Source organism: Natrix helvetica, assembly GCF_964273705.1.
Source record: "Natrix helvetica genome assembly, chromosome: Z".
Lineage (NCBI taxonomy): Eukaryota > Metazoa > Chordata > Lepidosauria > Squamata > Natricidae > Natrix > Natrix helvetica.
Window position 1 is genome coordinate 29,921,580 of NC_138554.1, and position 26,468 is coordinate 29,948,047.

The 26,468-nt window shown below is 40.6% G+C and overlaps 1 protein-coding gene across 1 annotated transcript in view; it reads right to left on the reverse strand.

The window, feature by feature from the left end:
- Positions 1 to 474: 474 nt before the first annotated feature.
- Positions 475 to 26,468, reverse strand: part of LOC309401367 (vomeronasal type-2 receptor 26-like) — a gene marked incomplete at both ends in the record, with an annotated part of 34,583 nt that continues 8,589 nt past the window's right edge. The window contains 4 exons of the mRNA XM_081970437.1: positions 475 to 897; positions 16,435 to 16,483; positions 17,860 to 18,040; positions 18,138 to 18,223. Coding sequence (XP_081826563.1) covers positions 475 to 897; positions 16,435 to 16,483; positions 17,860 to 18,040; positions 18,138 to 18,223 — 739 coding nt within the window. The remainder of the gene's footprint in view (positions 898 to 16,434; positions 16,484 to 17,859; positions 18,041 to 18,137; positions 18,224 to 26,468) is intronic.

A 26,468-nucleotide genomic window follows, 5' to 3' on the forward strand; every position in this document is an offset into this window, starting at 1 on the left:
TTACATAGCAGGACAATGTCACTCCAATTAATATATAGTCAAAGAAGGAATGTGGCTAAAAATGATCACATCGATGAACCACTATTAAAAATATATGAAATGTGAGCATGCTCCAAAATAAACTTTTCATTTAATATCCAAAGGAGCCATATACAAGCTAATAAAATTCCATATTTGTATATGGCAATTCTTTCAGATTTGGGCAACATATGGACACATCTCATCTGTTTACATCAGATTCAAAACGTATATCATTCACATTAAACTGGATAGGACACATCCATTATTTGGTCTTGAAATAGATCTTCTTTTATAGAATTCTTTCCTCCCTATCAGGTTTGTTTATGAATGAAGTTAAACCAAGGTCAGGAATCTGTCAAAATTCCTTCAAAGTAAATTAATATATTTAAAAACCCACAAAAACAATTATGATTAATCTAAAGATGCTTCATTAAATTTAAAATAAAAATACAGTTATTTCCTTATTAAATATTCCTTCTTGTTCATATCAGGTCTCAGTAAAATGATGTAGCATTTGGGGGTAAAAATGCACCCCAGTAAACCAGCACTGGAGGATAAGATAGAGAAGATCTCCACAGCTACCATGTATTTCCCTTTCGTGCTCAGGTAGGTTGGAACAAATGTCAGCCAAACACTGCAAAAGACCAACATGCTGAAAGTGATGAACTTGGCCTCATTGAAACTGCTGGGAAGCTTCCTGGCTTTGAAAGCAATGTTAAAGCTGACAATAGCCAGGAAGCCCATGTAACCCAAGACAGAGTAAAACATGATCACTGAGCCTTCATTGCATTCCATTATGATTTCTCTCTTCAGTGAATGTAGGTCTGTATCTGGGAAAGGAGGAGAGGTACTCAGCCAAACAGTGCAAATGGCCACCTGGATGAAAGAACCCAAAAGGACAATAGAATTGGCCAGTCCTTTCCCTACCCATTTCCTCAATCCAGAGCCTGGTTTGGTTGCCATAAATGCCAGAATCACAGTCATGGTTTTTGCCAGTACAGATGAAAGTACTACTGAGAAGATAATGCCAAAAGTCATTTGCCGGAGAAGGCAGGTTATCTTTTTAGGTCTTCCCATGAAGAGGAAGGGGCAGAGGAAGCAGAGTAGAAGGGAGATGAGGAGGATACAAGTGAGGCTCCAGTTGTTGGCTTTGACAATTGGAGTCTCTTGATGCATCCAAAAGATTCCAAGCAAAAGAACTGTAATCAAAGTTAAAACAATAGCTAATGTAACAAAGAGGATTCCCAAAGTTTCATTATAAGAGAGATAGGTAAACACTTTGGGAATACATTGACTTTTAATATTGTTGGAATACTGATTTTCTGGACATTTCATGCAGGCATCCATATCTGGGAAAAGAAAAATGAGTTATCTTTCAATATAGCAAACTTTCTATCAGTGTAGAATATATAGAGTACAACTGATGTTGATACAAGTTACCTATTTTGTAAAGAGAGATAGCAGTTCTCTCTTTTTTTAATACAAAATCATGCATCAGTCTCATAACATGAATTTAAGCCTGAGCTCCTTCATTATGCATATGGTATTTGAAAATCAGAAGCAAACCAATCTGTTTTCTGTCCCTTCTCCTCATTTGCAAAATAGACTCTTAATTGTCATTCCAGTTTTGACTTGCAATATTTGCAACTTCAGAGACAAATTTGTAAAATATAAATATTATAAATAGTTGATACTAATAAATCAACTTGATATGGTATTTTAAAGAATGGATGGAATAATAAATTGGAGAAGCCTATTTTGTCTAAGCTATGAATATCAGTCAGAATAATTAAATTAAACAATTTAATAGATCATAAACTATTTTATTAGATATAACTGTATTTTACTGGAATAAACTAAATTGTCATATTCTTGCAAAAGTAAGAAAGCAATGCTTCACTGAATTATTTTTGTCACATTGCATATATTATTTTATTCTTTGTATTAATTTGACTATGAAATGTAATATTTACATATTCAATACAATACAATAGTAGAGTTGGAAGGGACCTTGGAGATCTTCTAGTCCAACCCCTGCCTAGGCAAGAAACCCTATACCATTTCAGACAAATGGCTATCCAACATCTTCTTAAAGACTTCCAGTGTTGGGGCATTCACAACTTCTGGAGGCAAGCTGTTCCACTGATTAATTGTTTTAACTGTCAGGAATTTCTCCTCAGTTGCTTCTCTCCTTGATTAGTTTCCACCCATTGCTTCTTGTTCTACCCTCAGGTGCCTTGGAAAATAGTTTGACTCCCTCTTCTTTGTGGCAACCCCTGAGATATTGGAACACTGCTATCATGTCTCCCCTAGTCCTTCTTTCTCTTAAGCTAAACATACCCAGTTCCTGCAACCGTTCTTCATATGTTTTAGTCTCCAGTCCTCTAATCATCTTTGAACTACATCTCCAATAAATGAGTAGCTGAACTATGGAACCATTTCCTAGGCTTTTCTTCTTGCTTAGATATGTCCTTCAGCGGGAAAAGGATAAATAAATGGCCCACATTGCTCATTTATTTAAAACCTGGTGTTGTCTTGGACTATAAATGAATTATTTGAAATTAATTTATATGCTTCTGATTATACTACGATATATCTTCCTAAAAAGCTTTTGCTTAAAATTTTAATTGCATATACATGTATGAGAAGGACATATATGAGACAGCAAAGTAGAGGAAGACAGAGTGAGAGAAGAGAGAATATTATTGTGAGAGATTCTTTATTAGTTTTGATCCAAATAAATAAGGGCACAGAACTGGATTTTTTTCTTCTCAGTTAGCCAAAAGTCTCACATCATTTTGTCCTACCTATTTCATCAGAGATCTGTCCTTCTGAACATGGCACACAATCATAGCAACAAAATTTCTGTCCTTCCTTCTTCTTTCTGCTGGAACCTGGATAGCAGTGGTCATTACACAGAGAAAGAGGAAGCACCTGAACAGTAAGAGATATGAGAGAATCAGAGAATCAGAGAATGAAACATTTGCTTTAAAAAAGCTTTCTTAAACAAGGAACACATAACCTGCTTGAGGAAGCAGAAGAAAATGCAATCCAAGTTCTTTTATAGTTAGAATATTCAAAATCAGAATGTGGCACTAAAGGCAGTTCCTGACTTGCAACCACAATATGGTGCAGAATTTCAGTTATGTGAAACACATGATTGTTAAGTGAGTTGCATGTTTGTTAGGAAAATTGGCATTTTTTTGCTGGAAACTAACTAAAAACTCTGCAAATTATGGTTATATGACCATGGGACCAGAGGTGGGTTGCTGCTGGTTCTGCACAGATTGGTCAAACTGGTAGTAGTGATGGCGGGAGGCTCCACCCACCCACCCGGATACTTCTGCACATGTGCAGAAGTGTCGCATGTGCGCAAGACTGGTAGTATCAAAATTGGCAACCCACCACTGCATGGGTCATTTGCAAGTGTTCATTAATCTGAATCATATACCAAAAATGTGATTATGTAACAACAAGGAAGGCAGCAGTCTCTTCTTGAAGGATGGGTTGTAAATAGCTTTCTTTTTCAGTCCCTTTTAGATTAGAAAGATTGTTAAATGAACAGTCGTTAAGCCTAGGGCTATCTGTAGTTACACTTGCAATTTTTGCATCCCAAGCATAATTGGAAGCATTTACTATAATGTATATGGAAAATATTATACCTCGTCATCTTCAAAAAAACTAAAATGTCATTTTCTTTGATCACTGCCATGTATTTGCCAATGGCTCCAAAGAGTGCTTTATTTTTGTTATTAGCTGGCAGCTACTTCTCACCTGGTTAAAGCTTCTGTGCCATACAATTTGATCATCATTAAGAGTTAATTCTCCGCCTGGTGGAGCCCGAATTTCTAATGTTCCAACTTTGACTCGGGAAAAGGAATTATTGGGGAAAGTAATCCAGTTTGCAACATCAAAACCTGTAATCAGTTCTCTGTTTTCATCAAATGTAATCGTGTCTCCCATACTATTGTTGAATACGATGCTTTGCAAGACAGAATGAAACTGTGTTTTTTTTTAAAAAATGAAATAAATTAACAGCAAGACTTTGAAATCATGACGACTACATCAAATTATTTCAAGCTGAACATCTTGAAATACAGCTTTCAAAAGCACAAATGAGGATTGAGGTTGTCTTAAAGTCAATGTTGTCTGGATAAGATTCTGAAGTTCCTTTGGCAAGATATCCAGAATTGGCTTGCCATTACATTTTTTCTAGGACTGAGAGGGGTTGACTGGCCTAAGGTTACAGCTGGCCTTGGGCCTAAACAGGAGCAGAAGTTACATTTCCCAATTTCTAGCCAGCCTAATGACTACACTAAATTGCTTGTCATCATATATATTTCATATTTTATAATCACAGCCATTTTCTGTTACCTTATTAACATGTTAGCCCATTTTTAAAAAAATATTGAACAATATGATATCTTCAAGGCAGAAATTTGTGCCTCAAAAATTGTTATGGGTGTTATTTATTATTAATTTTATTTATTAATTCCATTTATAGGCCGCTCCCTCTCCACAAAGGGACTCGGGGTGGCGTACAATTCAATATATAAACAAATGACGAGGAGGAGATATATACAAAAACATTTTACAATACATAAATAAATAATCGTGAGTTAAAACAACACAGTAAGATTAAAACAATTAAAATACCCAAAAAGTCAGAATTAATTTAAAATTTAAAATTGTCCAGGGGGATTAGAGAATGTAGTTATAATTCAAGCCAGGCCGGCTAGTTGGAACAGGTGGGTCTTGAGTTTCGTGCGGAAGGAGCGGAGATCGGTAGTTGTCCTAATGTCGGGGGGGGAGGTCATTCCAGAGGGCTGGGCCCATCACAGAGAAGGCCCTACCCCTCGGCGCCGCCCTCTGGCATTGCCTAGTGGATGGCACCCGGAGGAGTCCCTCTCTGTGAGAGCGAATTGGTCGCAGGGATGTATGGGGCAAGATACGATCCCGCAAGTAACTAGGTCCTGTGCCATGGAGCGCTTTAAAGATGGTGATCAACACCTTGAAACGCACCCAGAAGACTACAGGGAGCCAGTGCAGCTCGCGCATGAGAGGTGTCACATGGGAGTACCTCGTACTCCCCATAACTGCCCGTGTGGCTGTGTTCTGGACCAACTGCAATCTCCGGGTGCATCTCAAGGGGAGCCCCATGTAGAGAGCATTACAGTAATCCAGATGGGACGTCACCAGTGCATGAGTGACTGTGCGAAGGGCATCCCGGTCCAATAGGGGGCGCAATTGGCGCACCAGGCGAACCTGGTGGAACGCCCCCCTTGCCACGGCTGCCACATGGTCATCCATAGATAGCCGGGCATCTAGGAGGACGCCCAAATTTTGCGCCCGCTCCACGGGGGCCAGTTGCTCGCCCCCAATGGCCAGCGATGGAGTCAGCTGGTTGAACCGGGGGGCCGGTAGCCACAGCCACTCCGTCTTGGAGGGATTGAGTTTAAGTCTGTTGTCTCCCATCCAGACCCATACAGCTTCCAAACACCAGGACATCACGTCAATGGCCTCGTTGGGGTGGTTCGGGGTGGAAATGTACAGCTGTGTGTCGTCAGCGTACAGATGGTATCCCACCCCAAAACCACGGATGATCTCACCCAGCAGTTTCATGTACGTGTTGAACAGGAGGGGCAAGAGGACCGACCCTTGCGGCACCCCACAAGTGAGCGGCCTCAGGGTCGACCTCTGCTCCCCTGCCAACACACATTGCGTCCGGTCGGAGAGGTAGGAGCAGAACCACCGTAAAACGGTGCCCCTTACCCCCAGCCCCTCCAGCTGGCGCAATAGGATACCATGGTCGATGGTATCGAAAGCCGCTGAGAGGTCTAATAGGACCAGGATAGAGGAACAGCCCCTATCCCTGGCTCTCCAGAGATCATCTACCAACGCGACCAAGGCCATCTCTGTGCTGTGCCCGGGTCGGAAGCCGGACTGGCGTGGGTCTAGATAATCAGTTTCCTCCAGGTGACGTGGGAACTGTATGGCCACCACACTCTCTACAACCTTTGCTAAGAAGGGAAGGTTGGAGACAGGATGATAATTAGCTAGCTCAGTTGGGTCCAGAGAAGGCTTCTTGAGTAAGGGCCTCACAACCGCCTCTTAAGGCGGCTGGTAGGAACCCCTCGCTCAACAAAGCATTCACTAGTCCCAAGAGCCAGCCTCGTGTGACCTCCCAGGATGCCAGTACAAGCCAGGAGGGACATGGGTCCAATAAACATGTGGTGGCTCGCAGTTGCCCACGCAACCTGTCCAAATCATCGGTGGCAACAGAGTCAAACTCCTCCCAGAATGGTCTCTCAAGACTAGCCTCGGATGTCCCCCCTGGATCACTGAGGGAGACCCATTCCCTCCGGATCTGAGCGATTTTATCCTGCAGATATTCCCCAAATTCGTCTGCCCTGCCCTGCAAGGGGGCTTCCCGCGGCCTCTGTGACAGAAGGGAGCGGGTCACCCGAAACAGGACGACAGGGCGGTTATCTGCGGATGCAATGAGAGCGGCACAATATCGGCGTTTGGCCACTCTCAATGCCACAAGGTATGTCCTTAAATAGGTTCTTACCTGTGTTCGGTCAAATTCGGAACGAGACGATCTCCATCTGCTCTCTAGGCGTCTCTTCTGGTGTTTCATCACCCTTAGCTCCTTGGTAAACCAAGGGGCCATGGTGGTTCTTTGCCAAAGGAAAGGCCGCAAAGGCGCAACCCAGTCTAAGGCCCCGGCGGCCGCACTATTCCATGCGGCTACCAGGTCCTCCATCCGGGAGCGGGTCAGGTCGACAGGAAGTGGCCCAAGCTCCGTCTGGAACCTATCTGGTTCTATCAGGCGCCTGGGGCGGAACCATCTAGGACATTCTGGTTCCGCCTCCCCGCGGTGGGGGGTAGTGCCAGGGAAGTCAAGCCGGAGTAGTGAGTGATCTGACCATGACAGGGGTGTGATGACTAAGTCCCCTATTCCCAGATCACTCGTCCACTGGCCAGAGACAAAAACAAGATCCAGTGTGTGGCCTCCCTCGTGCGTGGGGCCCTGGATTAATTGAGTCAGGTCCATGTCTGTCATGGAAGCCATGAACTCCCGGACCACCTCGGATGCTTCTCCCATCGATGGCAGGTTGAAATCCCCCATAACTAACAGTTTGGGGGTCTCAACTGCCATCTCTGCGATCAGCTCGAGGAGTTCGGGCAGGGCCGCTGATGTATAGCGAGGAGCCAAGTATACAATCAGCAGGTCCAACTGTCTCCCTGGGCCCCATCTCACGCCCAGAGACTCACACCCGGATGTCTGTGGCACAGTGAACTCTCTCGGTTCCAGACTCTCCCGTATAATCACCGCTACCCCACCACGCCTACCCTGGGCCCGTGGCTGGTGGAATACGCGGTAGCCCAGTTGGCACATTTCCACGAGGGGCAGACCTCCCTCGTGGCCCAACCAGGTCTCCGTTATTCCTGCGAGGTCTGGCTTCCCCTCTGAAATCAGGTCTTTTATGAGGGGGGCCTTGTTGACAACAGACCTCGCATTACACAGCATCAGCCTCAGGCCCTGGCTCTGTAGATCCTGGCCACCTAGCAAGTGGGGGTTGGTACAAGTGACCGGGCGTGTCCAATGACCACAGTCTCCCAACCAGCTGCGAGTTTTTTGTCTGTCCTTCTACCCACCCTCCCTACGACTGTTGGTATAACAAGGCCCTCTGTAGGAATGTTATTTCCCCCCCCCTCTCCCCCGCTCCGCTCACTCCCCTCCTGACACACCTGTTCGCCTGGCTCTAATCCCATTCCTGGTCTGATTAGCCCTCCCCTCCCCTTTGGAGCCCCCTAAAACTGTTAAAAAACTTTTTATTAAAAATCCCCTGAGCTTCCGTTATTATTAAAAATCCCCTGAGCTTATGAGAAATATCAGCCTGCAAAACTTTTCAGGAGCATAAGGGAAACTAACTGACAAAGATCTAATTAGAAAACCTGCAGGTTTTTGGCTACACAAAATCTGAATGCACTCCATAATGGATACTCAAACAGTGTTTCTCAGATTCCATGACAAAGTGGCCAGATGGATCATCCAAAAATGATAACCAATCCAAACCTTAGAATACATGGTTTACCTTTTCTACTCTCTGGACCTCCAAAATAACACCCAAATTAAACTTAATATATTTCTTTTTCCATCTCTACAACATCACTTCATAGTCTGCCATCTTTTCTATGGCTCTCAGAATCCAAAAGAAAATTTACAGGTAAAACTGCAAGTCTTAGAAAAAATTGCAATGGTCATTTCTGGATAAAGGCTGTGGACCCAGTAAATTATGCAGAATAAAAGAACACTATCTCTTAAACCGAAGATAATCTTTTTAAATGTATACTTATATTGTTTCACAAATAGGAAAGAAATACCCCTTATATAAAACTACTAATGTAAAAGATTTTATTTTTTGCAAGAGGAAGAGTTCTTATTCAACAGAATTCATTGGTAAACAGTGCTGTATAACATCATTCCCAGTAGCATCACTGGGATTAGGGAAACATGATGGCCCAATAGAACAAACAGTGTTTGCGTATTAGAAATAAAAAAAATACCTGCCATGGTTTTAAATTCTGAAATAACACTTGCTCAGTACCTATTGCATTTCTACATCTGGATCTGGACTTGAGTAATGCATGCAAAGAATGTACCATAACATAGACTGCATTGTAAATGTTGTAACTGTGTCCACTCATGGTCATTTCAAATAATATGGTTGGCAAACTCTCTAACTTTTCTTCTCCAGTGCAAAATGTGTTGCTATTTTTATTTATACTGGATATGTGCAATAAGCAGTCAAATGCCTGCTCCCAAAAATTCTGAATGAAATTGTCTTCTTTTGCCCAAGATGGCCTTACAGTGTGAAGAAATTCTTGGAATCCAGGGGGCTCTTTTGAGCGAACTGTGAGTGATAGGGCACCATAAAAACTCTGTATGTCCCAAAGTCTCTGAACGGACAGTGATTCAAAATTCCAATGGGAAGTAACAATCCACACTTTACCCAAAGGTTGCAGTGAAGGCCAAGATGCTACAAGGATGATAATTCTCAGATTTTCCATAGCTGGAATTACTCCATAAATTAAACACACTTTTACTTTATTGTCCATAAAGAGTTGATAATACATATATTCCATTGTAATCAACCTTATATACTCTTCCAGAAATGCCTTCCTGGGTGTTCTAAGTATGAAAGCATAACAAATGTTGTTTTGGGAAAGCAACGGTTCAATTTTCTGCAAAAACATATCCCCATAGTCATCATCCGCAATTATAATGCCAATCCATATCCATCCAAAATGCTGAAGTAATTGAATAATCCCAATGTATTGATGCATCTCACTTGGTACCATCTGGTACAAGGATGGAAATATATTCTTCTCTCCATGTACTGGAGAAAATGTTCCATAGGCAAGCTGAAAGTCAATATAGAGCAAATAATCAGAAACACTATATAAGAATATGAAATCGGATTCATATTCATCATAGGTAAGGCAGACAGTCAGCATTGAACTGTTGGTGAAAATTATATATCAGTTCATATACATGCAGTATTCTATCAATTAAAAGGGTTGTCTATCTGTTCCTGAGAATATTTTAGCTGAATGTGAAAACATAGCACAAAAGCCAGGCATTTGTGATCTGCAAAAACCTTATAATTTGATTGTCTGAAGGAAGTAGCAAGTATGAAAGATAGAGTAAGTTCTCTAGTGGCCATACCATATTGAAACTCAATGCCACCAGGAGATTGTTAATTTTCAATATTTGGAGGACACTACAAAGAGTTTCTAAATATTTAATTATCCCTATAATTTATTCATATTTATATTAGGTGAAACTACAATACAATGTTCTCTTAGATTTTCCCCTATAAAAATCAACTGTGCAAAGTGGCCTAAAGATGTTTTAAAAATGGAAGGAAATAAATAAAACCTGGGATTTCTAGAGAGTAATCTCAAGGATCTACCTGTGGAATCTTGTAGTTGGCAAGGATTGTGGCCATGTTGAATGTGGTCTCCATCAAACGTCCTCCAATAACAGTAATAAATGTTTTCTTTAAATCACAGGTAAAGTTGGGGACAAACTTCTGCTGTGTAGAAAGTAAACTCAACATTGCCTTATACGTTATCCTTGCAGGGAAGTAGTTGTTCACAATGTGGAAACCCAATGTGATGTTTGGTAGGAGCTCAGGGTTCCTATTGATCTCCTTGACAGCAAACACCAAAGCAAGGACATGCTGATACATTTTTGGCAGAGAACTGCAATAAAAAGTATCAATAGAATAGAATAGAATAGAATAGAATAGAATAGAATAGAATAGAATAGAATAGAACAGAACAGAACAGAACAAAATAGAATAGTTCTGTCAGGAAATTTCTCCTTAGTTCTAGGTTGCTTCTTTCCTTGATTAGTTTCCATCCATTGCTTCTTGTCCTCCCTCAGGTGCTTTGGAGAGTAGCTTGACTCCCTCTTATTTAGGGCAGCCCCTGAGATATTGGAACACTCCTATCATGTCTCCCCTAGACCTTCTTTTCATCAGACTAAATAAACCCAGTTCCAGCAATCATTCTTTATAAGTTTTAGTCTCTAGTCCCCTAAACATTGTTGTTGCTCTTCAAGCTATTGATGTTGAAACTCAGCAGTAATAGGTGAAAGAAATCCTGAAAACCTCAAATGAGCACATCATTTTAAAAAAAGGTTACAATGCTTTGTTATGTTGCAAGTGTTCAGGGAAAAACATAATGTCACTTCAGAAGGGTGCCTGAAGTAACTGCAAGAGAGCAACACTTGTTTCTGCCTTGAGATGACAGAACAATTTCTCCAAACAAAGAAAGTTGTCTTTTATTTTATTTCCTCCCATACTTTATTTTTGGAAAGAAACAGTTTACAATTTATAGACAGGAAATGTGCTTTGAATCTATTTCTAAATGCTATGCTTCCTATCTAACATGTAGCCTTATTAATGAATCTTCTTTCCCATCAGATCTGGTACAATTAATGTGTTTTGCACATAATGTAGAACAGGAACACAAGGAGCAACATTGCTAGCATTCTCATTCTATTGTTGACAACACCAGCCAGATCATAGAAAAAGTTAGAGAAGTAGCAGTAGAATTCCTGAAGTTGTAGAATCACCAAGAATGAACACAATTGAATGGATAACAACATCATATTATCCATTCAAGGCGCTGCCACAAAAAAGAGGGGGTCAACCTATTCTCCAAAGCACCTGAAAACAGGATAAGAACCAATGCATGGAAACAAATCATAGAGAGAACCACACTAGAATTAAGGAAAAAATTATTGATAGCTACAACAGTTAATCAGTGGATGCTCCATCACAGCTTACTCCATCAGTTGGGATGCTCCAACACTGGAGGTTTTTAAGAAGAAAATGGACAACCATTTATCTCAAATGGTATGGCATAGAAGGGACATCAAGGTCCCTTTCCGCTCTCTTTATTCTGTTATCCTCATAATCATTGTTGACCATTCCCATCCAAGAAAACACAGATTCTCCTATACATAATATTTTCCTAAGGCCATTAAGATAATTAACACAATAGTGGACTGTTTTCTCCAAACCGATTATTCCTTTTTCACCGTGAGTTTTCAGTAAAAGAAAAGTGAGGTGATTTTCGTCATTGACTTTGAACTAAAATTCTGCATAGGTTACCCTATCTTAGACTTAATAAACCTTCCACGTGTTTACTTTCCCCTCCATGATATCTCCACATAGCAAAGATACATTTGGTCATCAGAAGTAATCTAATCAGCGCACAGAGAGAGTATAGCTGCTTTGCCTTGCTCCTAACAAGGTAATACTACAATATTACATGAGGATTGGAATACTAAGGCTTCAAATGACACTTCTCTAAAACTATTCAACAAATGATATTTTGAAGATAGGTAGAAGCACTGCTATTATTCACCTGACCTTCTTACTAATTATCATAAAATATTACAAATGCTTTATGAATCAGAAAGTGAACATCAGAAGAATCATATATGGACTTTGTGCAGTATGTGAAGTTGGCCACTCGGTGGCCAACTTCTTACACTTCAAAAAGAGAGAAAGCTGATTAATAGCAAATTTCTCATGACATTGTGGGTATGAAAAGATTTATAATCCTGATGCTTAACTCTTTTTCACCCAATTATTTTGTACTTACTGGTCTGAAGAGAAGAAAAAAATAGAATTCCTTACATTACTTCATTGATCAATGTGTGAGAAGGATCTTCTGTGAAGGAGAGGCTGTTGTGAAAAAAGAAGGCTTGAGACACAATTGCCCGAAAGATAATATTTCCTGCCTGAGCAAATTGATGGGCTATAGGAAGAGGGTCATCAGGTATGCTACAAGTGATAGCATATGTTTTGCATGTGATACAGAACAGGAACACAAGAAGCGTCAGTGCCATCAATTCCATCCTAATGTTGACAATTTCAATCCAGAAAAAGATGGGTGATAGAGAAAACAGAAAAATATCCAATCACTACACCATTAGTGCATTTTGTCATTATCCTTATATGCTGTTTATAGTCTCTAAGACCAGTACTAAAAAAAAAAATTATTTGCATTAATGATTATATATATATAATTGAGAAACTACATTTAGATCTTCATTTCTTTCTTTGAAAACTAAAAATAGGACAATTTTTCCTCACCGTGTTTAAATTAGGTTAATATAATTCTTCATGGACAACCAGGTCTTAAAGTCAATACATCTCCCACTTATTCAGGTTTCTTCTATGATCTCTCCACATGGTAAAAATAAATTCCTTTATCTAAAAGTGATCTGAAAATTAGTGCAAAGGAAGAAAATTTCTCAGTGTATGTCTTACAAAGTATATCCTCCCATTTATGAACATTAGAAGAAGAAATAGGGAGAGGCAAAGGAAAAAAGAGGGGGGAAATACAGAAACTATTGAGAATAAATTAGAGACAAAATGGCTTGGAATACGAAATGAGGATTGCAAAAGAAATGCTTCAAATGATAGCTCTCTATATACTATTCAACAAACTATATTTTGAAGATGGGCAAAATCACTCTCAATGGGCTGACTTTCTAAAAATTAAGTCGAATAAGGAACCTATAGTTTGGACCATTGGGGAAATAATAAAGACCTCTCCAATTCTCAATATTTTGCACATCTCTCCTGAGGAAAGTGCTTGAAACATGTATTTAATTACTGTAAGGGGGAGGAGATGGGTAATAGGAAGAAATGAGAAGAATCATAGTAATACAATCCCAGTAAATAGTTTGACAGTGTTGTAGGAATTAGTTATTTAGCAGAATGATGGCATTCATGAAAAAAACTGTCCTTGTGTCTAGTTGTTCTGGTGTTCAGTGCTCTATAGCCAGGGATGGGCTCCAAGAATTTCAGCAATGGGTTGCCCAATTGCTGCCCAGTTGCTGGGTGGACATGGCCATGGTGGGTGTGGCCTAGTTGGCTTCCTGCACTATGGTGGGGGTGTATTCGCCCTCCCCAGGTTCCTGAGGTTTTCCTCGAGCCTCTGGGAGGACAAAAACTGCTTCCCCCAGGCTCTGAAGGCACTCCGGAAGCCAGAAATGGTCCCGTTTCTGGCCTTCCAGTGCTTCCATGAAGCCCCTCCCTGAGCCTCTGCACAGGCCCTGCACTTACCTCTCATCCAAAATGGGCCACATGGAGACTCCTGGGGGGAGGGGGGAGCAGGGCTAGCCAGGGAAGATTTGGAGGTTCTCTGAACCAGCCATAGTTAGCTACAGGTTTTTCAAAATCCGGCCAAACCCATAGCAGCCCACCCCTGCCTATAGTGTCGTTTTGAGGGTAGAAGTCGAAACAATTTATTTCCAGGATGTGAGGGGTCCAGAGATATTTTCACAGCTCTCTTTTTGACTCATGCAGTATAGAGGTCCTCAATGGAAGGCAGGTGGGTAGCAATTGTTTTTTTCTGCAGTTCTAATTATAGTTGAAGTATGTGTCTGTCTTGTTGGGTTCCAGAGCCAAACCAGACAGTTATAGAGATGCAGATGACAGACTCAATAATTCCTCTGTAGAACTGAATCAGCAGCTTCTTGGGCAGTTTGAGCTTTTGGAGTTGGCGCAGAAAGAATATTCTTTGTTGTGCTTTTTTTAATGACCTTTTTGAGGTGTCCATTTTGAGTCTTGAGATATGATAGAACCTAGAAACTTCAAGGTCTCTACTGTTGATACTGTGCTGTCAATTACTTTAAGAGGTGGTGGTATAGGAAAATCTATCACTATTTCTATGGTTTTGAGTGTGTTTAGTTCAAGATTGTTCCGGTCACACCACAAAGCTAGTTATTCAACCTCCCATTTGAATGCAGATATGTCATTGTCTCGAATTAGACCAATCACTGTTGTATCATCTGCAAACTTCAGTACTTTCACAGAGGGATCTTTTGAGATGCCAATATTGGTATATATCAGGGTTCTGCAACCTTAAACACTCAATGAGCCATTTGTACCTAATTCCCACAGAAAACAAAACAACAGGAGCCACAAAACTGGGTGGGCAAAGCCAACTCGATGTCCCTAACTCCCACTGAGTCACATGATGGGTTTCATGATTCTCTATGTTTTCTTTTCTATGGGAAACAGGTATCTCTCTCTCTCTTTCTTTCTCCTTACTCTCTCCCTCTTCCCATCTCTCTTTTTCCTTCTTTCTCCCTATCCCATCTGTCTCTTTCTCCCTCTCTATATATTTCCCTTTCCCTCTCTCTCATTTCTTTCTTTTTCTCTCCCTCCCACTCTCGCTCATCTCTTTCTCCCTTGCCCTCCCTCAATCTCATCTCTTTCTCTTTCACAACCTCCCTCTCCCTATTTCTCTTTCTCCCCCTTTGTCCCTCACTCTCTCTCTCTCTCCCTCTCCCTCTCCTTATCTTGCCCATCTTCCCCTTCTGTCTGTATCTCTCTCCCTCTCTCTCCTCTCCTCCCTTTCTCTCTCTGTATGTCTCTCTTCCTCTGTATCTCTCTCTCCCACTCTCCTTATCTTCCCCTCTCCCCCCCCCCCGGTGTATCACTCTGTGTATCTCTCTCTCTCTATCTATCTATCTATCTATCTATCTATCTATCTATCTATCTATATATATATATATATATATATCCCCTCCTTCTCCTCTTGCAACTCCCTGGCTGGCTGTGTCGGGGCAAGGAGGGTGCACACATGTGGAGAAATCTTCCTCAAGCACACCAAAGGTATGGGTGGAGTGGCCAGCTGCTCACTTAAGGACACAAAAGGTCACAGCTTTTCCCCTGCACTAAGACTCTGGCGATTGCCTTGCCATGTTGTTCCCCCCTCACCTGCAGCTCTTCAGCCAAGCATGGAGGGCACAAGCTCCAGCTAAAAGCAGCAGAAAGCAAAGGCTGCCTATGCACAACTGTGGCGCTTCTGCACTAAGGCTCCAATGACCCTCCTCCTCCCTCTCATTCTCCTCTCATGACCCTCTTCTTTTTGGAAATATGGGCTGGATGAGAAATGATTGCCAGCCACAGTGGAGGCTTTCCTTCTCCTCTTGTGACTCCCTGGTCGGCTGTGGTGGGGCCAGGAGGTTGTTTACTTGCCAAGAGACCCTCTTTAAATGAGCACTTGCCCACCCCTCCTGCCCCACCCATGCCTTTGCTGCACTTTGACATTCACTTGAGGAGGATCTCCCTCTGTGTGCAGACCTTTCTGGCCCTGCGACAGCCGGCCATGGGATCATGAGTGGAGAAGAAGGGGGGAGGGTCACCCAAAGGGAAGCCTGCTGTTTCTGGCAATCATTCCTCACCTAGCCTGGATTTCCAAAAAGAAAAATAAAATAACTAACGAGGCACCCCAAGGAGAGCTTGCTGGTTTGGCCCAGACACAGCTTTCCCAGAAAGAAGAGACACAGAGACAGAGAGAGGGCACAAAAGAGAGCAAGAGAGTGAGAGAGAGAGACAGACAGACAGACATACGGACGGACGGACGGACGGACGGATGGATGGATGGACAAATAGACAGAGGCAGAAAGAGAGAGACACAGAGAGAGAGAAAGATAGAAAGAGGGGGAGATTGGCTGATGAGTGAGCATCTTTGGGGAGAGCTTTCTCCGAGCCTGACCCCCGAGATGGCAGTTCAGCAGAGGCAGCCTTGAACCTCTTAAAGCTGTGGCCAGCACTGCTGACCCATCTCCCTTTCCAATGTCCCTCCTCCCAGATCCCATTTCCACACAGTCAGCCATTGTGTTAGCAAGGCTGGCGTCAGTTGCAGGTGGGCAAAGCCAGTATCTCAGGGTGGAGAGCAGGTTGCACATTTCCTCAAGCAACTGAGGCATGCACAGCACGAACAATGGCTGGAAGAAGCTCCACAAGAGTCAGGCACCAAAGAATCAGCCCCGGCCACTTCTCCATCCCCAGCAAACACCCTTACCTTCTCAGGCCAGGTGAGGGAGGGGAGGAAGGTGAGTGGGGCCAGGGATCTGCAGCAAAGGGATCAAAGACTTTTGTACAGCTCCAGAGCCATGGGTTGCAGACACCCAGTATATAGAGAGAAGATAAGTGGAACTAGTACACAGCCCGGGGGGGGGGGTCATCCTGTGCTAATTGTACAGGTAACTGATGTGATTTTTGCCTAGCTTCAACTGCTTCTTCCTGTTTGTTAGGAAGCTTATGATCCATTTACAAGTGTGATCAGATACAGCTAGCTGATTTAGTTTAGTTAGAAGAATATCTGGAATGATGGTATTGAATGCTGAGCTGGTGTACAAAAAGGATTCTTGCATAGGACTTTGAAGATTCAAGATATTGTAGGATGTAGTGCAGAGCTGTATTAACAGTATCATATGTCAGTCTATTTGCTTGGTAGGCAAATTGCAAAAGGGCTAATAGTGGATCTGTGATAGTTTTCAGGTGGACTAGCACTAGCCTTTCAAAGTGTTTCATGACTGCAAATGTTAGAACAATGGGTCTGAAGTCATTCAGTTTTAAACATCAAAGCATAATCCCACAACTTGTTTATTCATTCTTCCCAGGTCGGCATCATACATCTTTTTGGTAAGAAGCATATAACACAGCACTTACTATAATCTTGAAGTAGTCAAGATTATTTTGAAGGAGTATATGATTTAGTTAAAATTAATATCTGTGCTTGGATTGAGAATTTATTTTCAAAATTTGCATATTACATGGCAAACAGGGCAATGGTATTCCACTCAAAATATACTCAAAGAAGATATCTGGCCAAATAAACAATCCCATTAATGAACCACTATGAAAAACATATAAAATGTAAACACGCTTCAGAATAAACCCTTCCTTTAATATCCAAAGGGTCATACAAAACCTAATAAAATTTCATATTTCTATATTTCAAATCTTGTAGGCTTGGGCACTATATGAATATATCTGATTATGTTAATCAAAATTTAAATTCCATCATTCACATTAAACTGGATAGGACACATCCATTATTTGATCTTGAAACAGATCTCCTTTTAAATACTTCTTTTTCCTAAATCAAATTTTATGTATAAATGAAGTTAAATCAAGATCAGGGAGATTTCTCTTAATTCCATTAAGGAAAATTAATGTACAAACTATCTCCCCCCATAAAAACAGTCCACAATAATCTAAAAATATTTCATTACTTTTCAATTACTTTTCTTTTCTTATTAAATGTTCCTTTTTGTTCATATCAGGTCTCAGTAAAATGATGTAGCATTTGGGGAAAAATATGCACCCCAATAAACCAGCACTGGAGGATAAGATAGAGAAGATCTCCACAGCTACCATGTATCTCCCTTTGGTGCTCAGGTAGGTTGGAACAAACGTCAACCAAACGCTGCAAAAGACCAACATGCTGAAAGTGATGAACTTGGCCTCATTGAAACTGCTGGGAAGCTTCCTGGCTTGGAAAGCAATGTTAAAGCTGACACTAGCCAGGAAGCCCATGTAACCCAGGACACAGTAAAACATGATCACCGAGCCTTCATTGCATTCCATTATGATTTCTCCCTTCATTGAATGCAGGTCTATATCTGGGAAAGGAGGAGAGGTACTCAGCCAAACAGTGCAGATTCCTACTTGGATGAAGGAACCTAAAAGGACAATAGAATTGGCTAGATCTTTCCCTACCCATTTCCTCAATCCAGAGCCTGGTTTGGTTGCCATAAATGCCAGAATCACAGTCATGGTTTTTGCCAATACAGACGAAAGGGCCACTGCAAAGATAATGCCAAAAGTCATTTGCCAGAGAAGACAGGCGATCTTTTCAGGTCTTCCCATCAAGAGGAAGGAATAGAGAAAGCAAAGAAGAAGGGAGATGAGGAGGATACAAGTGAGGCTCCATTTATTGGCTCTGACAATGCCTCCAAAAGATTCCAACCACGAGGATTGTAATCAAAGAGAAAACAGTAGCCAATGTCACAAAGAATATTCCCAAAGGTTCATTATAAGAGAGATAGGTGAATGCTTTGGGAATACATTGGTTTTTGATGTTGTTTGGATATTCATTTTCTGGACATTTCATGCAGGCATCCATATCTGGAAAAAGAAACAAGAAGATATTTTTTCCAATATAACTTTTCTGTTAGTATAAAATATGTACAGTACAATTTATGTTGATATAAATTATCTTTTTTCTGAACAAATGATAGCAATTATTTTTTAAGGCCAAAACATACATCAGTCTCATAACATAATTTTAAACCTAAGATCCTTTGTTATGCACAGAGATGTTGTTTGAAAAACAAAAGCAAATCAAAGTGCTTTCTGTCCACTATCTGCATTTATACAATGGGGGAGGGGTTACAAATAGATCCTTAAGGGCCATTCCTGCTTGGATGAGCAATATTTGCAATTTCAGAGACAAATAGGTTTGTATAAATAAATATTATAAATACTTGATGATAATTGATCAATTTGATGTGGTATTTTAAGGAACAGATAGAACAAGAATTTGGAGAGCCCTATTTTGTCTAAATTATGGGAATCAATCAGAAGAACCAAATTAAATGATTTAATGGATCATAAACTATTTTATTAGATTAAACCAGTGGTGGGTTGCAGGTGGTACGCCCCGGTACATGCGTACCGAATCCTGCCCGGAGGACCGGATACTGTTCCAGTATGGTGCTCCAGAGGGCCCGTGCTCCTTACCGGTGCTTTATGCTGTTGGTGCTTCCGCGCATGCACATGTTGCTTACGGCACCTGCACGATGCTCTGCGGAGCAGCTGCAGCATCGCGGGGGCTTGCAAAAGCATCATTTGATGCTAGAACGCAGGTGTGCGCCACGCATGTGTGCATGCGCATTGTGTGCATGCATGTGGGTAACTCCAGGGCCATTCCAACCATACCGGTTGGAATGGAATCCGGAACCCACCACTGGATTAAACTGTATTTTTACTGGAAAAGACTGTTACTGTTATTGAAGATGTGAAGAGAGTAATGCTTCACGAAGCTATATTTTTCTGACATTGTATGTATTAATTTGTCTTTTTATTTGACCATAGGGTGGAATATTTTCAAATAGTTACATATTTTTAACTACATCTCCAATAAATAGAAAGTAATCACTGAATTGAATATCCCAACAAATGTCAATTTTTCCCATAGTGTTCCCCTAACTTATATACATAAATAATACATGCATACATACATACATACATACATACATACATACATACATACATATTATATACGTACATACATACATACATACATACATACATACATACATACATACATACATCAGAATGGATTTTTGCTGCTCAGCTAGCCAATGTCCTCACATTTTTTTGTCCTACCTATTTCATCTGAGATCTGCCCTTCTGAACATGGCATGCAAGCATAGCAACAAAATTTCTCTCCTTCCTTCTTCTTTCTGCAGGAGCCTGGATAGCAGTGGTCATTGCACATAGAAAGAGGAAGCACCTGAACAATAATAAGCATGAGAGAATCAGAGGTTAAAATATCTGCATTAATACAAATTTCCCAAGAACCCCTATCCAGGCTGAAGAAACATAAGAAAATGAAAATGCAGAAACTTGAATTAATAAGAAGGAATTGGCATTGACTTCTTTGGATATTCTAGCGGAAGACCTGAATGGCATAAAATTATGTTTTCATAGGATATGTGTTTGGATTACTCCTAATGGATTCATTAGTTAATATTTTTTTCTGAAGATGAGCAAATGCAATAAAGGATCTTTGCAGCCAGAATGTTTAAAACAAAAAAATGGCAGCACAGATAGACCCAGGCATACAATCACAATGGGGTACTGGATTTTAGTAATAAGATGTTGCACTTGTAAGTCTGGATACTATGTGAAAAATTCAATTTTGCAGCCATATTTAAACTGGTTGCTAAATGAATCTGCTTCTTGTTGTTGTGCCGTATGCATCATCAGATATTGGCGATCATCTTGGCAATCCTGTTTTGGTCAACAGCCACACAAAAAAGTTCTGCTGAGTTTTGTCCAAACCAGTTCCTTAGATTTTGAAGCCATAATGTTCTTCTTCTGCCTGGACCTCAACTGCTTTCAATTTTTTCCTGGAGGATTAAGTGAAATATGCTGTATTTTTCTGGGTTGTACATCAGATGTCCAAAATATTCTAACTTTCACGTTTTTATGGTTTTGATGATTTCCCTTGACTTTCCCAGGCGGCTGATCACCTCCTCATTTCTGATTTTGTTAACCCAGCCATCTGTAAATCCACATTTCAAATGCTTCTAGTCTCTTCAAAAGGCTTTCTGTCAGACACCAATTCTCTACTTCGTAGAGCGAGATAGAAAAGGTGTTAACATCTGACAAGCCTGATTTGCAATCTTAGGCTTATGTTGTGACTGCCGAACACCTTTTCCATTTTGTCATGTCCCAGCTTTCATGCATATTAGAACCAATGTACATGATCTTTTCAACTTTTTCTAGTGAATCACATGATTAATTCATGTGATTCAATCATTAAAGAAATCAATTCTGCCAAATGGTGTTGTTGTTTTTTTTTTTTTGCTGGAAACTAACTAAAATTCTGCAAATCATAGTTATGTAACCATGGAACATTGCAACTGTTCATAAATCTAAGCAAGTTGCATGTGCCTGAAATGTAATCACATGACAATAAGTAAGGCAGCAATCTCTGCTTCAATAACAGCCATACTGAACAGGCTTTTTTCTCCAGAGGTGGTTAAATGAACAGTTGTATTTTTAGGACTATTAGCAGCTACATTGGCAATTTTTGTCCCAAGCACAATCAAAGCCATTTGCCATAAACCTCTTGTGAACATATTAATACCCAAATTTATATACAGAAAATGTTATACCTCATCATCTTGAGAGATTCCAAAAGTTAGAAAAATCATTTTGTTTAATTACTGCCATGTATTTGACAATTGCTTTATTTTTGTTATTAGTTGAGAATTCTCACCTGGTTAAAGCTTCTGTGCCATACAATTTGATTGTCATTAAGGGCTAATTCTTTCTCTGGTGGAGCCTGAGGTTCCAATGTTCCAACTTTGACTCAAGAAAATGAATTATTGAGGAAAGTAATCCAGTTTGGAACATCAAAACCTGTAATCAGTTCTCTATTTTCATCAAATGTAATAGTGTCCCCCATACTATTGTTGAATATGATGCTTGGCAAGTACGAACAAAACTGTATTTTTTTTTAAATGAAAGAAATTAACAGCAAGTCTTTCAAATCGTAACAACTACGGAAAATTATTTTAAGCTGAACTTTCCTACTTTGAAAAACACAAACGAGGATAGAGGGTATCTTCAAGTCAATGTTGACTGCTGTCTGAACCAGACTTGGCAAGATGTACAGAATTGGTTTGCCATTGCATCCTTTCTAGGACTGAGAGTGAGTGGTTGGCCTAAGGTCACCAGAAGGCTTTGTGCCTAAACATGAGTAGAATGAAAGAGAATTTACATGTTCCAGGATAATGTTGCAGGATCTAATTTGGGTCAGTCACCAGGACCAGAGATTTTGTCTTGCAAGCTTTCAGACTCAAGGTAGAGCTCATCTTCAGAGAACTTTTCTCTAGAGGACTCTGGCTCCAGCACAAGTCTGATAGCTCAAAAGACAAAACCTTTGGTTTTGGTCATGATGGCTGACCCAGATTGGATCCTGCAGAAGTTACATCTCCCAGTTTCTAGTCCAATGATTTAACCACTGCACCAAAATGATCATCATCATAGATCTTCCATATTTTACAAAATGGAACATGTATGAAGACAAGTAGTGTCTGTCTTTCAGACTAACTGTTAACTATTAACTCCTTTTCAACCATTGTTAGGTTAACCTCAATTTTTTCAAAATACTAAACATAGCTTATAATTAAGGCAGAGATTTATGCTAGACAAAATAAGTGTTACGATAAATAGAAGGCCTACGAGGCACGAGGACTACAGGTTCCTGAGGGCATCACCGTGCACTCCACCAGAAGTGCTGCCACCTCAGCAGCCTGGGCCACCCAGACTCCTATCGAGGAGATTTGCAGGGCTGCCACCTGGTCCTCCCCCTCGCCCTTCAGGAGGCACTACTGGCTAGATGCTTATGCCTCCGCGGAGGCGGCCTTCGGGAGGAGAGTTCTTCAGGGAGTCCTAGACTCTCGTGGGGCTCAGGTCCAGTTATTCCTCCCAAGGACATCTATGTCCCATTCGTGACTCCTCCCACGCCTCACTTCAGAGACTGTCAGTTGGTCTTACCTGAACTGCATGTCTCAAAGATGGCGTGGGAGTAGTCACTCCCCCCCCCCAGTTAGAGGGCCCTGTGCTAAGGGCCTGAGTTAGTTCAAAGGTCAGTCAGGGACCAGGCAGGAAGGATGTGTGTATGTTTCTCTGTCCCTTCCTTTCCATGTTCTCTACAACGACCATCGGTTAATCTGGGAGGTCAGAGGAGGTATGGAGGTGTGGCCTCAAGATTTACCTCAGTCTCCAGGGCAAAAGGGCTGTGTTAATACCCATTCGTGACTACTCCCATGCCATCTTCGAGACATGCAGTTCAGGTAAGACCAACTGACATTTTCATGCATACATTAATTATCCTAAGTTCCCCGTAAAAATCAAAGAAATCTTCCCAGCAATGACACTTGTAGATTCCTCCAGCTTAACATATCTGTAATTTCATTCCATGTTTTAATATTGTTATTTTGAAATAACATACAATTCATATTTCTCATAACATCATACCATAGATATGTCATGGTTCTGTCTTAGGCCCAGTACACTTCAACATCTTCATAAATTATCTAAATGGGTCTCTTATCAAATCTACAGAAAACACCAAGATGGAACCGCTAATATTTTAGATGATAGCCTCGAATTCAGAAACACCATGATAGATTTGGCTGTGCCTTATCTAACAAAATGCAACTCAGTAGTGAAAAAAGTAAGGTCATACCCTTAGGCACGGGAACCAAATACACAAATACAGACTAGGAAGAAGCAAACAAATGCAGACTTTAATAGCAACTATGGGAGAGATGTAGATGTCTTAGAAAACTACAAATTCAGCAGTGTGATGCAGCTGCCAAACAAGGTAATGGACTAAAGCAACATGGACAAAGCAGAACTACTTAACTAATTTTTCGCATCTGTCTTTACACAAAGGGAAAAAACAGTCCAATCTATCAAAAACAGCACCACAAAAAAACAGATTAGGAACACAAGTTAAAATAGGGGGGAATGGTAAGTGAACAACTGTTTACCCTAGACAATTTCAAATCACCAGGACCGGATGGATTACACCCCAGGGTTCTGAAGGAACTGGCAGACAAGATCTCAGAACCACTGAACTATATCTTTCAGAGATCCTGGAGCACCAGGGAACTGCCATAGGATTGGAAAAGAACTGATGTAGTTTCCATTTTCAAAAAAAGTTTTTAAAAAATAGATCCAGGAAACTACAGACTTATCAGTCTGACCGCAATACAAGGGAAGTTTCTTCAAAAGATAATCAAGGAACAAATCAGTGAATACCTAGAAGCAAATAAAGTAATAACCAAAAGCCAACATGGGTTTGTCAAAAACAGATCACGCATTGCATTCTTTGACAAAGAGACAAAATTAGTGGGCCAGAGGAATAATGTTAATATAATTTACTTGGACTTCAGAAAGCCTTTTGATAAAATAGACCATAACCTACTACTACATAAAGTAGATAAATGTGGGATAGACAGAATCACCACCAGATGGATTTCTAACCAATCACACTCAACATGTAGTCCTCAATGGAACTCTATCTACATGGAGGGAGGTATGCAGTGGATTACCCCAAGGCTTTGTTTTAGCCCCATTACACTTCAACATCTTCATCAATAACTTGGATGAGGGGATAGATGGGGAACTCATCAAATTTGCAGATGACACCAAACTGACAGGAATAGCCAACACTCCAGAATATAGGCTTAAGTTACAGAAGGATCTTGACAGACTTGAACATTGAGTGCTAGCTAACAAAATTCAATGGCGAAAAAAGTAAAGTGCAAGGAAAACAAATTGCACGCATACAGTATATGTGGTACCTTGTTCAATAGTAGTAATTGTGAGAGGGATCTTGGAGTCCTAGTGGACAACCATTTAAATATGAGCTAGCAGTGTGCAGCAGCTGCCAAAAAAGCCAACACAGTTCTATGCTGCATAAAAGGAGGTATAGAATCAAGATCCCGTGAAGTGTTAATACCACTTTATAACGCCTTGGTAAGGCCACACTTGGAATATTGCATTTAGTTTTGATCACCATGATGTAAAAAAGATGTTGATACTCTAGAAAGAGTGCAGAGAAGAGCAACAAAGATGATTAGGGGACTGGAGACTAAAACATGTGAATAATGGTTGCAGGTACTGGATATGTCTAGTTTAATGAAAAGAAGGACTAGGGGAGACATGATAGCAGTGTTCCAATATCTTAGGGGCTGCCACAAAGAGGAGATGGCCAAACTATTCTCCAAACATCTGAGGGTAGAACAAGAACCAATGGGTGGAAATTAATCAAGGAGAGAAGCAACTTAGAACTAAGGAGAAATTTCCTGACAGTTAGAACAATTAATCAGTGGAACAACTTGCCTCCAGAAGTTGTAAATGCTCCAATCCTGGAGGTTTTTAAGAAGATGTTGGATAATCATATGTCTGAAGTAGTGTAGTGTTTCCTGCCTAACAGGGGGTTGGACTAGAAGATGTCCATGATCACTTCCAACTCTGTTATTCTATTCTTTTACTAGGTTGCATCAACACAGGGATAGTGCTACAGTATTTTTTGAAGTATAAGATGCTCTGAAGTATAAGACGCATCTAACTTTTGGGGAGCAAAACCGAGAACTTTGCCTCCTTGCAACAAACTGTACAGACAATATGCACTGTTTGTAGTGTTACATTTCAGACTATACCTGTACAGGTGCTGTTAAAATTGATGTGCTTTCTGGAAGTATAGTTATTCTCTGCTATTTAAAACAATAGCACTTTTTAAAAACAATAGCACTGAGCCTCTTCAGATCAAGCATTTATTTTAAAAAGCTTCTTCATTTTTGTTGTTGTCTAGAATAATAAAGTAGTCTTTAAAAATTAAGTCTAATAATTTGAACATTCTATAGGCATTTATAGTTGTTGACTTACAGTACCTCCTTGCAGAAAACAGCCTGATTAGCACAAGAAAAAAAAATCTGCCTCTGCCCCCCAGCAATCTGCCTCGTGGAGCAAACAGCAAATTTCACTTACAATTTCTGCCAATCATCAGCTGTTTCAGGCTGCAGGGATTGCTATAGCCTATTTGCTGCAAAGAGGTAAACTGCTGGGTGGCAGAGGCCAAAGAGTTGGGGCCGGTGGGTGGATGGGGCTACATTCAGTGTATAATCTGCACCCAAATTTTCACCCTCTTTTAGGAAGGAAAAAGGTGTATTTTATGCTCCAAAAAACATGGAACTTTGCACAGGTGAGTAACTTGGATTACTGTATCCAGTTTCTGGATACCACTGTATAAAATAGATATTGTGAACTAAGAAAGAGTGCAGTGAAAATTAATAAAGATGATAATGGGTCTGGAATAAACCATATAATGACTAGTATTTGAGAGGCTGTAACAGAGAAGAGGGAGTCAGCTTATTCTCCAAAGTACCTGAGGACAGGAAGGAAGTTATGGGTAGAAGATCATTAAAGAGAGATCCAGTTTAGAATGAAGGAGAAATTTCCTGACTGTAAGAACAATTAATCAATACTTGGCGTGCCTCTGGAAGTCTTCTCAAATATAAAAAATTGAAAGCATCTTATATCTTTGTTATAAAATATATATTCTCTTGCACAGCCTTTTTCCCCCCAAAATCTGTAAATTTGAAAGTTTTTCCTGATTAGGTTTAATTTATTTGTCTGAAGATCTATCTGAGGGGGTTATTATATCATTCCAATACCACAACATAGACAAATTTTAATAGGAAAATGAATAAAGTTGGTCCATTTAATGGATGGGGAAAA